General features: G+C 47.8%; 1 protein-coding gene across 9 annotated transcripts in view; it reads left to right on the top strand.

Moving 5' to 3' along the window:
• EPS15L1 (epidermal growth factor receptor pathway substrate 15 like 1) overlaps positions 1–16,336 on the top strand; it is a 107,033-nt gene that overhangs the window by 15,132 nt on the left and 75,565 nt on the right. For 7 of the 9 annotated variants that reach the window (XM_045166755.1, XM_045166756.1, XM_045166757.1 and 4 more), the window contains exons 2-6: positions 11,500–11,541; positions 11,742–11,831; positions 12,305–12,352; positions 14,150–14,245; positions 14,950–15,012. In XM_045166755.1, coding sequence (XP_045022690.1) covers positions 11,500–11,541; positions 11,742–11,831; positions 12,305–12,352; positions 14,150–14,245; positions 14,950–15,012 — 339 coding nt within the window. Of the gene's footprint in view, positions 1–10,969; positions 11,079–11,499; positions 11,542–11,741; positions 11,832–12,304; positions 12,353–12,614; positions 12,950–14,149; positions 14,246–14,949; positions 15,013–16,336 lie in introns of those variants that run through there. The other 2 variants (XM_025293759.3, XM_025293758.3) reach the window with 2 other exon arrangements.

Genomic DNA, 16,336 nt, shown 5'->3' with positions numbered 1-16,336 from the left:
TCTCGCCCTGAACTCCCCCTGCCTGCCTTGTTCACCCTGAGGCTTTGCGGTGTGTCTGATCGTTCTGAACGCTCCTGCTCCATGGTTCTCCTTGTGTGTATGTGCTCAGTTGCTCATTCTTGTCCGACGTTTTGCAACCCCATGGACCGCAGCCCGCCAGGCTCTTTTGTTCATGGAATTGTCCAGGCAAGAATACTGGAGTGAGTTGTCATTTCCTTCTCCAGGGGATCTTCCTCACCCAGGGATCGAACCTGAATTTCCTGCATTGAGGCGGAGTCTTTACCTCTCTGCCACCTGGGGAGTCTCCTTGCAGGCGGGGACTATAAACGTAACTCCCCTGAGGTCTGCATGGGTCGCAGGGAGGCCCTACCTTCTGTGCCACGTGGCAGGCGTGCCCTTTGATGGTCCTTCATCGTGGCGTCATTTGGGTCTCCAGGGAGAATCATGTGTCTTCCTTCAGATCCCTCACCTTCCAAGTCTCCTTTTCCCTTTTCTGTCCTAAAAGCAGTGTGTGTTAACTGGAGAACTCAGAAAGCCAGGGGAGGCCCCCCGTTCACGGGGAAGGATCATTGCACACGTGTGTGTCAGTCCCGCCAGGTTCAGATCCTGTGCGCATGGCTGCTGTGTGCTCGCCAGCTGGGTCATCACCGGCCTTCTGCTCTGGGCCCTTTTCACTTAAGCAGGCTTCATAGATGTTCTGCCTGGGCCGTTTTTACTGTTGGATGGTATTCTGTCCCAGGGAGACACAGTGATTCATTTATCGGCTTAACCAGTTACTGACTGCTTTCAGGCCTTCGCTGTCAGCTGCAGTCCCTGCCCACAGAAGGGCACATGGATCCAACCTTCTTGCCCTTCTGCCTTCCTGCATATCTGATCATCACTGAATCCCTGGGGTTGTGTGTTAAAGAAATTCTGGATTTTATTATTTGGCAAAAGCACGATCCTGCCAGTGGTGAAGCTGTTCTTCATTTATCACACTTGAACCTGAAGCAGCTTGTACCATGAAAATCCTTGCCAGAGCAGAAACACATCAAATGTTGGTCTTTAGTTATATGAAAATTTTAAACACACTAAAAGCCAAGGGAAGAATTTAATGAACTCCCGTGTACTCACCACCAGTTCACAACAGAGGCCAACATTTTGCAAATATCTTTACCCAAGTTTGTTTTCACCTTAGAAATCATATTTCGAGACTTCCCTGATGGTCCAATGGCTAAGACTCTGCATTCCCAATTCAGGGCACCTGGATTTGGTCTCATGTCAGGGAACTAAATCGCACATACTGCAACTAAGAAGTTTGCACGTGGCTTTGAAGGCCTCAGAGCAGCAAAAAAAAATATTAAAAAAAATCATATTTCAGTATGCACCTCTAGTAGTTGAGACTGTTTTCTTTTACATCCCTGCCATGCCCTACCACAACATAAAACAATTAATAAGAATTGCTTAGTATTATCTGATACCCAGTCCGTAATTCAGATTTCCCTAATTATCTAAAAATATCATCTTGCATTTGGTTGTGAAATCTCCTGAGTCTCTTTTTAAAATTTTTTAAGTTTGGTGACAGTCCACTCCAGCGTTCCTTCCTGGAGAATCCCCACGGACAGAGGAGCCTGGCGGGCTACAGTCTGTGGGGCTGCACAGAGTTGGACACGACTGAGTGACTGAGCACGCGAGCACAGGACAGCGTCCCGACCAGAAAGTCATGTGCTCCACAGTTGGATGCAGAACAGCTCCATCCCCACAGGGATCTCTCTGGTTGCCCTTTTACAGCCACACCCTCTTCCCTCCTACCCCGTCCCTTCCTTTACCCTCGGCAAGCACCAATCTGTTCCTTTCTGTAATTTTAGCACTTGATTATGTGCAGTGGACTCATACAGTATGGAGCCTTTAGAGACTGGCCTTTTTCATCAGTATAGCGCTCCGGGGGCTTCCCTGGGGGCTCAGTGGTAGAGAATCCACCTGCCAATGCGGGAGACGTGGGTTTGATCCCTGGGTCAGGAAGATCCCCTGGAGAAGGAGATGGCACCCCACTCCAGTGTTCTTGCCTGGGAATGGACAAAGGAGCCTGGTGGGCTGCAGTCCATGGGGTCGCAAAGAGTCGAACAGGACTGAGCAACTGAACAGCCACCACCGCAGTGGTGCTCTGGAGATCCTGCTGGGTTGTTGTGTCTGTCCTGAGTGGATTCCTTTTCATTGCCAGGTAGTATTCCACGGTGCTGTGGGACCATGGTCCATTAGAGCAAAAACCCACTGAAGGAGGTGTGGCGTGTTTTCAGTTTTGCGAGACTGTTAGTAGTAAAGCTGCACTCAGCTTTGAGTCCAGGATATTCTGTGAATTTAAATCTTCGTGTCTCTGAATGCCTAGGGTCGTTGCTGGTCTGTGACAGCTGCACGTCTAGGTTTTTTTAAGAAACTGCATGCCAGGCTGTTTTCCAGAGTCATTCACCTTTTTACATTCCCACCAGCAGTGTAGAAGTGACCTAGTTTCTCTGCATGCTCACCAGCGTCACTATTTGCTGTTTTAGCCGTTTTGATAGCTGTGTGGTGGCCTCATACTGTGGTTTTTCAAGAGAATTTTTTTTTTTTTTACTTGAAGTATGGTTGATTTGCAATATTGGGTTAGTTTCAGATACACAGAAAAGTGGTTCAGTTATAAATCTAACTTCTTAGATTCTTTTCCAGTCTAGGTTATTACAGTATATTGAATATGGCTCCCTGTCACTGCGGTTTTTAATTTGCACTTTGCCGCTGAAGGTGTACTGACCATCTTTTCATGTCCGTATTTGCCATCTGTACATCCTGTTAGTGAAATGTCCCTTCATGTCTTTGCTCATGTTCTCATTGAATTGGTTCCTTTTTGTGTTGTGTTTTGAGAGTTCTTTATGTATTCCTTCCTGGCTTCTGTGGTGACCCAGATGGTAAAGAATCTGCCTGCAATGTGCGGCACCCATGTTTGATCCCTCGGTCGGGAAGATCCCCTGGAGAAGGGCATGGCTACCCCCTCCAGTATTCTTGCCTGCAGAATTCCACGGACAGAGGAACGTGGCAGGCTACAGTCCACGGGGTCGCAAAGTCGGACACGACTGAGCGACTTACACTTTCACTTTTACTTTATGTATTCCAGGTACCAGTCCTTTGTTGGATATGTGATTTGCAAATAGTTACCCTTGAACAACACAGGTTTGAACTGTGCAGGTCCACTTATATGTGAATTTTTTCTTTTCTTTTTACTTTCTTGAGCAGGCCAACCCTGAAGGAGTGGCCTCTTTTTCTTTATTTTTTAAAAGTTTTTTTTTTTTTTTTAAGTAAATGTGTACTACAGTCAAGTACTACTTGATCCGAGTTTGGTTGACCCCACAGATGTGAAACAGAGGAGCTGTGTATAGAGGGCTGACTGTAAGTTACACTTGGATTTTCAACTGTGCAGAGGTTTATAACTGAACCACTTTTCTGTGTATCTGAAACTAACCCTAACCTCCACAGTCAGTGTTCAAGGGTCAGCAGTATTTCCTTCTAGTCTGTGGCTTGTCTTTGCATCCACTTATCAGAGTCTTTCATAGATCAAACATTTAAATTTAAATCGATAAACTGAGGTCCAGTTTATCGATTTCCTTTTTTTTTTTTTTCTTTTTGAATCAGCCTTTTGGTGGCAAGTCTGAACTCTCTCCCCAGCCCCCAGTCCTGAATATTTTCTCCTTTGTTGTTTTCTGAGTTTTCTGGCTTTACATTTAAGCTCGTGATCCCTTTGGAATTCTTTTTGTAGGAAGTGTGAGACTTCATGTCTCCAGGCTCATTTTCTTCCTCTGGAGGATGGCCAGTTGCTCCAGCACCATTTGTGGACCCGGGCCTCTTTCCTCCTGCCTGGCTTTGGCACCTTTGTCAGAAGTCAGTTGGGCGTATCTGCGTGGGTCTCTGCTGGGCTCGCGGATGTGTTCCACGGTTTGGTGTGTCTTTAGCACCATCAGCGCCAGGCTGTCTGGATTACTGGAACTTTGTAGCAAGCCTTGGAATCCGGTGGAGAGTCCTCCCACTCTAGTCCTTTGCAACATTGTTCTAGCTATCTTAGTTCCTTTGCCTTTCTGTATAAATTTTAGAGTAATCACATCTGTATCAACGAAGATTTGGAATCACGTTAGACCTGCGTGTGGGGGCATGCACGTGTACCACATGTTGCTCTGGCCTCAGAAAACCCCTCCACCCACTGAATTTTCCCACTGGCAGGGCCCGGGTCGTGTTTGCACCTTTGCCAGCCTGATAGCAAATACTGGCATTTCCTTCCGTTTTGCAGTATCTAAACTGAACATCTCCCCTAACTTTGCTGCATCCCTTCTTTCAGAATTGCCTTTTTCTTATCCTTGGCTAGTTTTTTAAAATTGGGATATCTCTTTCCTCAAGATTTATGAAGGCTCTTTCTCCTGTCTCAGTTCTTCCTGCAGTGTTCACCTTAGCTCTGGCTTAGAGGCCTCGGATCCAGCAGTTGGAAGGAGCTGTCAGTTTCAGGGAGGTTCAGGATGCCCCAGTGTTTGCTGAAGCTCTGTGAGAGCTACTGAGTTATATCCTGGTTTCCTTGCCTGCAGAGTGTGGGCTGGTCTGCCTAGCTGTACACACAGCCAGGGGGATGGTTGTGCACACCGCCGGGGTGATGGTTGTGGGCACTGCCAGGGGGATGGTTGTGCGCACCACTGGGGTGATGGTTGTGGGCACTGCCAGGGGGATGGTTGTGCGCACCGCCGGGGTGATGGTTGTGCACACCGCTGGGGGAACTTAAGAGGAAGGCGAAATGCAGGGATTATCAAGTGAGCACTTCTCTAGCCCTGTTTTGGTCTCCGCATCTGGTTTTCCAAGTAGGAACTCACACAGGGATGTCTTCTGGTGGTATGCGCCTAACTTCCTACAGAACTTGGCAATAGCTTTGAAAAATACGGCCATTACGGAGTCTCAGTGTTCCTGAGGAAATGGCAGGCTGCCCTGGTTTTCAAGTCAGTTCTTGTGCTGAAGTCAAGTGTTGCACTTTGACCACGTCCGTCAACTGCAGCCTACCATGACACAGTCACGTGTTTGCGTCTTCTCGGGCGAGCGTGCACAGGAGGCTGTGCAGGCCTGTGTCCAGCTCTGCCACGCCCTGGCTGCTTTTGCAGAGTGGGTTTCTGTCCCAGGGCCTGGGTCTCCTCTGGCTCCATCACTCCTGGGCTGTGGGACCCGGGCAAGGTAACTTCGGTCCCTTCACCCGTATATGGGGGCAAACAGTAGTATCTGCCCTGTAGCATTGTTGGAAACAATTAAATGAGATACTGGATAGAAAGCAGTGAGCATTCAGTAAGTGTGATGGACTATTTATCAGATCAAGGATTATAAATACTTTTTTCTAAAAGTTTAAAAATGAAAATGGGTTTACGTAACAAATGTTTTGAAGCAAGCAAGGCGAGCGATCATGATTTTGTTTTGCAGAAGAGCTCCTGCCCTGTATGAAAGCAGGAATCGGAGCTGATGGACTCAGTCCTGAGAGGATTAGGAAGCCCAGTCCTCAGGGCTTCCCCTCCAAAGCAGTACTGCCGTGTTCCTCATCTGAAGCTGCTTTTCCCCAGGTGTTAAAATTACACACACTTGCATGAACTGTGGAGTTTTAAAGGCCTCCCAGCAGAAGGATGTGAACTTGTTCCCTGCTGTGTTCCCCTGCCTGTCTCCCCATTTGTGCAGTGCCTCTTGGGCTTCCCCTGTGGCTCAGCTGGTAAAGAATCCACCTGCAATGCGGGAGACCTGGGTTTGATCCCAGGAGATCGAAGATCCCCTGGAGAAGGGAAAGTCTACCCACTCCAGTATTCTGGCCTGGAGAATTCCGTAGACTGTATAGTCCATGGTTGCAAAGAGTCAGACACGACTGAGTGACTTTCACTTCTGGGCTGGAGGATAGAGTGAAGAGGCCCTGGGAACTTTTCTTAGTATTTTAGGAGACCAGCTGAAAGATCAGATTCACAGGTTGGTTTATTTGGGTGTGCCAAGTCTTAGTTGTGGTATGTGGGATCTAGTTCCCTGACCAGGGTTTGAACCCGGGACCCCTGCATTGGGTGCACAGAGTCTTCGCCACTGGACCAACAGGAAAGTCCCCAAAGTGAAAGTTATACTGAATGTCAGTGAATAATTCAGAGTCAAAGATGGCCTCTTAGCATCCTGGGCTGGTGGAGGAGAATGCCGTGCTGCACAGACTCTGTCTGACTTCTGTTCCTGAAGCCATCTCTGAGCTGTCCGCAGCCTCTGAACACTGAAGGCCTTGTCCCCTGGCCTGTTCCCTTTCTACCTTTGCTCTGGCCTCACTCGGGGTTGGGCAGAGGTGGGCGGCTCTGGCGCCCACTCCCAGCACTCAGGGGCTCTGTCCTGCAGCGTGGCCGCCCGCAGCGAGCTGTTGGTTTCCCCGGTGTCTGCCTGGCGTCCAGGGGCTCGAGGCTTCCAGCGTTTGTCGTCAGTTCTGTTGCAGTCATGTATCGGGCAGCTGGCAGGCATGACTCCACTGTTCCTGGGGGGAAGTTGTGTGGTAAGAGGAAGTGCCAGTTAGATCTGCCGATGTTTCCCCTTTCCCGCCCCCTTCTGCTTATGTAGTGGCTGATGTGTGTGTAATTAAATCAGAGCCTCTTAACTGCCGTCATTGTCCCAGGTTACCCAGACTGATCCCTGTGTTTAGTGAGGAATGAGTGAGGCATACTCTGTGGTTTTCCATTAGTTGTAGGTCATTTGGGATCGACCTCTGAGTACAGATAGCCTATGAGAGGAGTCCTTAGCACTGACAGTCCAGGCTTTGGGGCCTGGGGCTTCAGGGCCTTTTCTGGACTATTTGGGGTCTTGTTTCTCCTGATTGTGGATCTGATTCGGAAGCATTTGGGAAGTTTGAGACAGTTATTGACCCTCGGTGCTCCAAATACCATAACTCTGTTTTTCATTGGAATCACAGTAGCTTAGAAACCTCTCTGCTGCCTACCATGAGATCTTAAAAAAAATACCACTGGAAATTCATTTCAGAGCCGTGCCTCTCCGATTGCTGGCAGCAAGGGGACCTTTGTCCAGGTTGAGGGGTGGGCTCCCTGTGGTCTTGCATTCTGCTCCCATGAGCCACGAGCACATGATGTACTATTGGGACCCAGCACCACCACCTTTACAGAGAGGTCACAAACAGCCGGCCTGACTCTGCTTCCTCACTTGCCTTGTTCCTCCAGGGTGATGTGTTTGGAGAGCATGTAGACCTTTAATTAGTTAATTAGTTTAAATTGAGATTGCAGTTGACCTATATAACATTATGTTAGTCTCACCTGTACAATGTGATGATTTGTTATTTATTTATTTGTTATTCATGTTGTGAAATGATCACAATACTTAACACCATCACCACACATAGTTATAAAGTTTCTTTTCTTGTGATGAGAACTTTTAAGATGTCCTCTTAGTAACTTTCAGTATACAATACAATATTATTAACTAACTTATTTTATCCTGAGAAGTTTGTACCTTTCGACTACCTTTACCCATTTTGCCCACCACCCCGCCCCCTTCCCACCTCTGGCAACCACCCTTCTGTTCTCTGTATCTGTGGGTTTGGCTTTTTGTTTTTCAGATCCACATACAAGTGAAATTGTCTTTCCCTGTTTAACTTATTTCACTTAGCATAATGCCCTCAGGGTTCATTCACGTTGTCACAAATGGCAAGACCTCCTTCTTTAAGGACTGAGTAGTGTTCCTCTGAATGTGTGTGTACACACCACGCCTTCTTTATCCATTCATCCATCAGCGAGTAAATTTTTAGTTTGCTCCCAGGTCTTGGCTGTTGTAAACAATGCCGCTGTGGCCATGGAGGTGTTTGTTTGTTTGTTCTCCTTTGAGTTAGTGTTTTCATTTCCTTTGGATAAGCACCCAGCAGTGAAATTGCTGGATCGCATGGTAGTTCTGTTTTTAATTTTCTGAGAACTCTCCGTATTGTCTTTGATAGCAGCCGTAGCCACTTAGACCCCACCAACAGTGTTCAAGGGTTCCCTTTTCTCCACACCCTCACCAATACTTGTTACTTTTTAATCTTTTTGATGCTAGCCTTTCTACCCAGTGTGAGGTGGGATACTGTAGTTTTTGATTTGCCTTTCCCTTATGATTAGTGATGTTGCGTGTCTTTTCACATGCCTATTGGTCATCTGTAATATTTTCTTTGGAAAAGTGTCTGTTCAGATCCTCTGCCTATTTCTTCATAGGCATATGAAGACTTCAAGTCATAGTGGGTTGTTGGGTTTTTTTGCTGTTGAATTCTATATTTCATATGGAATTTTAAATTCTGGCAATCAAACAGGGTGTGATGGTGGTCACTACTGTCTAAGTCATTAGAAGCTAAGGGGGGCAGCCTCCCCCAGAATGGTATCTGCAGGGGCCCAGGGCGGGAGGAAGCTGCCAGCCCGGGAGTTGCTGTAGCTGCTGTACACTTAGCTTTTTTTCCGGCTGTGCCACACTGCTTGCTGAATCTGAATTCCCTGACCAGAGCTTGACCCTGGGCCCACGGCAATGAGAGCACCAAGTCCTAACCGCTGGGCTGTCCGGGAAGCCCCCTTAGCTCTTCGTTTCTTCCCGTGGTGTCGTCTTTTCTTTCTCAAGCATCGGTCTTTACCCTCCTTTCTTGCCTTTTTTTTTTTTTTTTTATAAGATACCTTTATCACATAGCAGTATATTTTAAAAATATTTATGTATTCATTTTGGCTGCAGTGGGTCTTAGGTGCAGCTTGAGGGAAGTCTAGTTACATGTGGGAATGGTGCCCTGACCAGGGACTGAACTGTGGGCTTCTACATCGGGAAAGTGGGGTCTTGGCCACTGGAGCACTGGGGAAGTCCCGTTTCTGGCTTGTCCACATTGCGCTGCCCCTCTCCGTCTGCCTTCCCAGGACTCCCCTCCTTTCTTTCGTTCTGACTCTCCTCCGCCTCCGTTCAGGCCTCTGTGCTCCTTTTCTTCTATTTCCATCCTCTGCTGCTGCTCTTCTTGTACTTTCACTTCTTCCTGTGTTTGCAGGTGTTGCTGTCCCCCGGAGAAGCTGACCGTAACCTGGGCATTATTTTTAAACTGAAGTGACTTTTTACCACACAGTAGTATGCGAGCCTTGGGCTGGTTCAAGTCAGTGATTGTAGCTGAAACAAACCCCCCTCCCCCATTTTATTCATTATGAAAAATTGCACAACAGTGTTTGAAGACTTTTAAAATGAGCACTGTCATCCGGGACTCATTTTTCCTGGCGTTCTTCTCTTTAGCTGTTTATACACCTGTTCTTCATACGATTAAGCATAATGTTGTCTTCTTCGCTTTTCTCAGCTCCCTAAGTCAACAGCACCTTTGCAGTGTCCCGCTTTTTTCCTTTCACGAAATAAAAGACCAACACGTGTAAGAGCCTTTACAGCCAGCACCTTCAGTTCAGTTCAGTTCAGTCACTCAGTCGTATCCGACTATTTGTGACCCCATGAATCACAGCACGCCAGGCCTCCCTGTCCATCACCAACTCCCAGAGTTCACTCAGACTCACATCTATTGAGTTGATGATGCCATCCAGCCATCTCATCCTCTGTCGTCCCCTTTTCCTCATGCCCCCAGTCCCTCCCAGCATCAGAGTCTTTTCCAATGAGTCAACTCTTTGTATGAGGTGGCCAAAGTACTGGAGTTTCAACTTTAGCATCATTCCTTTCAAAGAACACCCAGGGCTGATCTCCTTTAGAATGGACTGGTTGGATCTCCTTGAGAAACCTGTATGCAGGTCAGGAAGCAACAGTTGGAACTGGACATGGAACAACAGACTGGTTCCAAATAGGAAAAGGAGTACATCAAGGCTGTATACTGTCACCCTGCTTATTTACCTTATATGCAGAGTACATCATGAGAAACCCTGGGCTGGAGGAAGCACAAGCTGGAATCAAGATTGCCGGGAGAAATATCAATAACCTCAGATATGCAGATGACACCACCCTTATGGCAGAAAGTGAAAAATCACTAAAAAGCCTCTTAATGAAAGTGAAAGAGGAGAGTGAAAAAGTTGGCTTAAAGCTCAACATTCATTAAAAGAAGATCGTGGCATCTGGTCCCATCACTTCATGGGAAATAGATGGGGAAACAGTGGAAAGAGTGTCAGACTTCAATTTTTTGGGCTCCAAGATCACTGCAGATGGTGACTGCAGCCAGCACCTTCAGTTCAGTTCAGTTCAGTCGCTCAGTCGTGTCCGACTCTTTGTGACCCCATGAATCACAGCACGCCAGGCCTCCCTGTCCATCACCAACTTCTGGAGTTCACTCAGACTCAGGTCCATCAAGTCAGTGATGCCATCCAGCCATCTCATCCTCTGTCCCCTTCTCCTCCTGCCCCCAATCCTTCCCAGCATCAGAGTCTTTTCCAATGAGTCAACTCTTCGCATGAGGTGGCCAAAGTACTGGAGTTTCAGCTTTAGCATCATTCCTTCCAAAGAAATCCCAGGGCTGATCTCCTTCAGAATGGACTGGTTGGATCTCCTTTCAGTCCAAGGGACTTTTAAGAGTCTCCTTAGAGGTGCTGAATTCCTGCCCCTGCTGGCACACTCCCGCAGATCTTCTCGTCACTGGGGGGGTGACTCGCTGAGGTTGGAAAGAGACCACAGACACTGGTGGATGTGTGAGGTTTGGCCTCCACCAAGCTGAATCCAGGCATGTCTCAATTAGCCTCTTGACTGTAGATCAGGTGGTTATCTTCTCTGAACAACAGCATCTTAGGAAATCTGATGGCCGGAATGTGGAGTGTCTTCCGTGCCAGGCTGAGGACTTTGAACTTCCTGCTTGTCCTAGTGGGAGCTGTCACTGGCCACGTCTTTCCTGGTGCCTGGGGCTGGTCAGTGCCTTTTTGCCCAGTCCTTCGGGTGGGTGGCTGGAGGAAGGCCAGATGGGTGGGGATAAGCCTTGGAGCAGGGAAACCAGTCTGAAGCTGGTGTGACTGGTGATTCATGGTGACTTGCGGAGACTCCTATTCCGGCTCTGGAGCCAGAGAACAGTCTCAAAGGATAATGGTGTCTGTTCCCCGTGAGCTCCCGGATGCACCGAAATCCCATCGGTCAGTGAGTGAATCGAAACCAACTCCTTCCTGAACAACCGCCTGGTTTGTGTTGGAGTCAGGACTTATTTGAGAGCATTAACATTTCCTTTTTCTAAACTGAGGAAGTGTGAGATGTCTGTCTGAGAATAAACTGCAGTCTGTGTTTTTTGTTGTTAAGTTGCTCAGTCGTGTCTGACTCCTTGCAACCCCATGGACTAGAGCCTGAGAGGCTCCTCTGTCCATGAGATTTCCCAGGTAAGAACACTGGAGTGGGTTGCCATTTCCTCCTCCAGGGAATCTGTGTAGAGAGGACATTTAAAGTGCCTACATTTTGATTTTAATATTTAGGTATTTTGGTGATAACAGATTTAGGGATGACACTTTTTTAAAGAGAGGCTTTGTGTCCACATTTGACCAATGTCTGTGGTTTTGTTTACAGATTCCCGCTGGAAATCCATTATATGAGTCTTACTACAAGCAGGTAAGTTTTCACTAGTGTCTTTCTGGATTGAGCTTGGAGAGGGAGTAACTTGGAAACCCCCAGCTGTGAATTGCAACCCAGAGAGGCCTTCCCTCCCTTTCTGTTTCCCAGCTGTCAGCTAGCAGCCAGTGTCATGGGTGTTGCTTTACCTGCTGCTCGGCTGCCAAAGCCTTATCTCAAGTGTTGCTCCCCAATTCCAGGTAGACCCAGCATACACAGGGCGAGTTGGGGCGAGTGAAGCTGCACTTTTTCTAAAGAAGTCTGGGCTCTCAGACATTATCCTTGGGAAGGTAGGTGATGAACCATAGCGATTTCTCTTCTGCGACCACCCTCAGGGCTCCCCTGGCAGGTGAACACTGGCCTGTGCAGACCCCTCTTCGTGGGGTCTGTACTCCTCTCGGGAAGCAGGCTGGCCACTGCGAACCTCTAGGGGCTGTAACGGGTGGATGCAAATGCTTTAATGGTTGCTGCCCCCCTTTGCTTGGGTAGCAGCAGACAAGGGGCCTGAGCCCTCTTGGGGTCTTAGCTATGGACTTATGTTGGCCTTGGAGCCTGGTACCCTTGGGAGTTCTCTGGACTGTGCTGCTGCCTGCTGTGTGCCTCGCTGGGGAGAGGGAGGGGTCCAGGCCGTTCACCTCGTCTGAGTCTGGCTGCTGGGACCTATACATAAGGCTCACATGTATAGGTGAGTGGCGACGATGGCTCCTGTTTGCTGAGGAAATGATCGGCGGTCACACTCATGAGCCCTTTTGTGTTTCCACAGATATGGGACTTGGCCGACCCAGAAGGTAAAGGGTACTTGGACAAACAGGTACATACACGTACACACAGGGGCAGTGGAGGGGCTGGGCCAGAGCCCCCAGGCCGGGTCGCCTCTGCACTTGCTCCCTTGTTGTCGCCACTGACGAGTGTCACCAGGCCTAAGTGGGGCCGTCAGGCTGTTACAGCGGCAAGGGTTCATTTCAAAATAAAGGCCTCTTGAACTCTTGGAGCCGTGTTTCCTGGTTAGCGTAATCTTCTTAATATTTTGTGTGGTTACAAGTGATTCAGATGTTTTCCAAATGTTCTTTCAGGGAAGTTGCAGAAAATGGTTGAGATTGTTCTCGTGTGTCCTTCCCCTGCTCTCCCGAAGCACGGTGCTCAGGTCCGCATGACGCCAGACCGGAGGCCTAACCCAGAGCTGACCACGTTCACAGGCACTTGGGTGTGGTTTTGGTCTCTGGTGTATAGAATTCTGTGTAATGGTATCACTCGCATAGATTCAAGTAACCACCGCCACTGTCAGGATTAGAACATTCTCACTGCCCCCGAAGAATCCTCCTCATGCTGCCCTCTGGGCGTCACACCCTGAACCCTGGCAACCACTGGTTCCTTCTATGATGTAATCCCGTCATTTTGAGAGTATTCCGTAAGTGGAATGTTACAGTACTTTAGACTTTTTGTGTATTGGCAGTTGGATTCTTCACCACTGTGCCACCTGGGAAGCTAGTACTTATGATTTTTAACTGGCCATGTTTTAATTTAGTTCAGTCTTTCCCCAAACTCTATTCCAAGGGGTGTGGATCACTGTCCGTGATCGACCTGTGGAGTAAGCGCCATCCGCTGCTCCTGCCTTGCTTGAGATTCATAGCGCGCTTGTGTGTGAAGGGTTCAGAGGACCTTTGTGGGAATGAACCCTGTTTTATTTCTCTTTTTAAAAATTTTTTGGCTGCAGCACATGGCATGTGGGATCTTAGTTCCCTGACCAGTGACCAGACCCCTGCCCCCTGCGTTGGGAGTGTGGAGTCTTAACCACTGGACCACCAAGGAAGCCCCAAGAACCCTGTTATCTTTGCTGAATGCAGATCTTCTAACTTTACCGATGTCCCCGTTTCTCTACATGCTGCACGGACATTCTGTAGACATCAGCCTGAGAAAGGCTGCTCTAGTGCTCACATTTCTATGAAGAAGATTTTAAAACAATAATTGTGTTTATAGCTTTAAAGAGAATCCATGTTCTTAGGCCTGTTGATCAATTTAGAAAAACTAGGTGATCCTGCACAAGTCCCCTAAGCCTGTGGCATGGCCAGTCTTCGCTTCGGAGGAGGGTGAGGAGGAGGCAAGGCCCCTAGTTCAGGTCCTTTGTCCCTGTGTGGGAGATGAAGTCCACATCTGGCCACTGAGGAGCGGGGGGTGAGTGGAGGATACTCTGTTCAGCGAGGCCAGGGGGATCCACCGAATCATGAGTGTCAAGTCCCAAACAGCTGCGTCTATTCCAAACCATTTCTAAAAAGTCAGTGCATATTTGAACCACCCTTTAGACTTAAAACTGGACACGCCAGCATTTCCTAAATGTTGAGGGCTCATTGTTTCTGAAAATATACCTGTTTGAAATTTTATAGCGTTCAGAAAGCAATGGGCTAAGTCTGTTTTAGCACATTCATTTAAAAAGTGCTCCCAGGGTGAGGCCGGTTCTGCTGGAGTCTATAAGACACTTGAGCATGTGTGGGCTCCCCTGCTGAAGTGAAATGAAACCCCTTGTCCCCCAAACCCCCTGACTGCAGACAGCTCCTCCACCACCGTGGCCAGCTGGGTGGGGTTCACGCGTCCCCCTCTCTTGGATTTGCAGGGTTTCTATGTTGCACTGAGACTAGTGGCCTGTGCACAGAGCGGCCACGAAGTCACCTTGAGCAATCTGAATTTGAACATGCCACCGCCTAAATTTGTAAGTGTCAGAAACCTCCATGCTTCTCTAATTGATCTGTTCGTCTCTCTCTCTCTCCATGTTTTTTCTCTCTCTTTTTAATTTTTTTTTAATTGCGGGGAGATTCACATAATCTAAAATTGATTTTAAAAGTGAACCATTGGCTGCTGTTTAGTGCATTCACAGCATTGTGCAGCCATCACCTCTGTCTGTTCTAGAACATTGTCATAGTCCCCCAAAGAAAACCGTGTACCCATGAAGTAATCATGCTCGATTCTGCCCGCCCCCCCCACCCTGCCCCCAGCCCTTGGCAGCCACTAGTCTGCTTTCTATCTCTGTGCATTTTATAGACTCACGCATCTTGTTTCTTTCAGTCAGCATGATGTTTTCAAGGTTCATCCACTTTGTAGCACGTGTCAATACTTCATGCCTTTTCATGACCGAGTAAGATTGCATTCTGTGGTTTGCCTCATTTTGTTGATCCATTTGTCTGTTGGTGGACATAATAATTCACGTACAAGGAATTGTTTGCACACCTGTTTTCAGTTCTTTGGGGTCTGTACCTAGGAGGAGAATTGCTGAGTGATGTGGTAATTCTGTGTTTAACTTTCTGAGATCTTTCTCCCTTTTGAAAGCACTGTGAAATGGATATCCTTACAGTGAACACATGCTCCTGTAGTAGAATTCGGTGCCAGCTACAGTGGAGTCTTTCTCTTTCTCCTCAGCACGACAGCAGCAGCCCTCTCATGGTCACGGCGCCTTCTGCAGAGGCCCACTGGGCTGTGAGGGTAAGTGCCCGGCCAGGCCCCTGCAGCTGTCTTTCACTTGCATTTGTTTTAGTCACTTATGACGTTCAGCATGTTTCATAGGATGATTGTATCCACTTTGTTTCAGAGTGACTGTGCCACAGAATTTGGATGAAATACTTTTCCAAATTAGAGTCTTTTGCAAAAAACCATCACCTTTTCCTGTAATTGGGTGTTGTTGCCTACTAAGGCAGGCAGATGTTGCATTCTGAAAATTTCACAGTGGATACCTTGTGTTTCTAGCTCATGATCTGTGATTTTGCTGCCCGGGTAGGTTAATCAGGATAGAAGGAGAAATTGTGCGAACTCTGAAGCTTGAAGACTTCCAAAATGTCTTCATAGCTTTCTCCCTTATTTCCAGCCAGTTTATGCTATGATACAGTTCTTTTCTCTCTGTTGCTGTCGTTTCTTTTTGAAAAACTTCTCTCACCACTTATAGTGTTCTTTTAAAGACAGGACGTTAAGGCCACAGAGCTGTCTTACTGCTTCTAGAAAGAAAAGAAATGAGTGATGTGTCTCTTAATAAGTGCAGAATTACTCCTGAAGGCAATTTGTGTATGACTCAGATGGTCTCCCAGTGAGATTCCTCCCAGCTCACTGTTGTTACATTGCCTCAGTTTTATTTGGCTTAAATACCAGCATTAATAGCAGTCCTGCTATCGAATAGACACCTCTCTTCAGTTGAAGTGAGGCGGATGAACCCAGAACCTGTTATACAGAGTGAAGTAAGTCAGAAAGAGGAAAACAGATGTCATGTATTAATGCATATGTATGGAATCTAGAAAAATGGTACTGATGAACCTATTTGCAGGGCAGGGGTAGAGACTCAGACGTGCAGAACAGGCTTGTGGACAGAGCGAAGGAAAGAGAGGGTGGGATTAGCTGGGAGAGTGGCCTTGACTGTGTGCACTGCCGTGTGTGAGACAGCCAGCCAGTGGCAAACTGCATATGACACAGGAAGCTCGGTGCTCTGTGATGGCCCAGAGGGTTGGGAGGGGCTGGGGTGGGGGAAGCTTAAGAGGGAGGGGGTATATGTATACTTACGGCTGATTCATGTTGTACAGCAGAAACCAATGCCACATTGTAAAGCGATTATCCTCCAATTAAAAGTAAATTAAAAAAAAAAATAGACACCTCCCAGCCCAGGTGGTTTTGTCCTTTTTTATAGGGTTGGACCCTTGGAAGGGTTCAAGGAGGGAACCCCGGGGAGAGGTCTGTGCAGGGACAGGGCGGGGAGGCCTCAGCTGACCCGGGGCAAGGAGTTGCCTTTGTGATAAATCAGGCACTTTGCCAACTGAGATCATAG

Source organism: Bubalus bubalis, chromosome 9 (assembly GCF_019923935.1).
Source record: "Bubalus bubalis isolate 160015118507 breed Murrah chromosome 9, NDDB_SH_1, whole genome shotgun sequence".
NCBI lineage: Eukaryota > Metazoa > Chordata > Mammalia > Artiodactyla > Bovidae > Bubalus > Bubalus bubalis.
The sequence above is the reverse complement of the archived record's forward strand: the minus strand, read 5'-3'. Positions and strand labels throughout refer to the sequence as shown.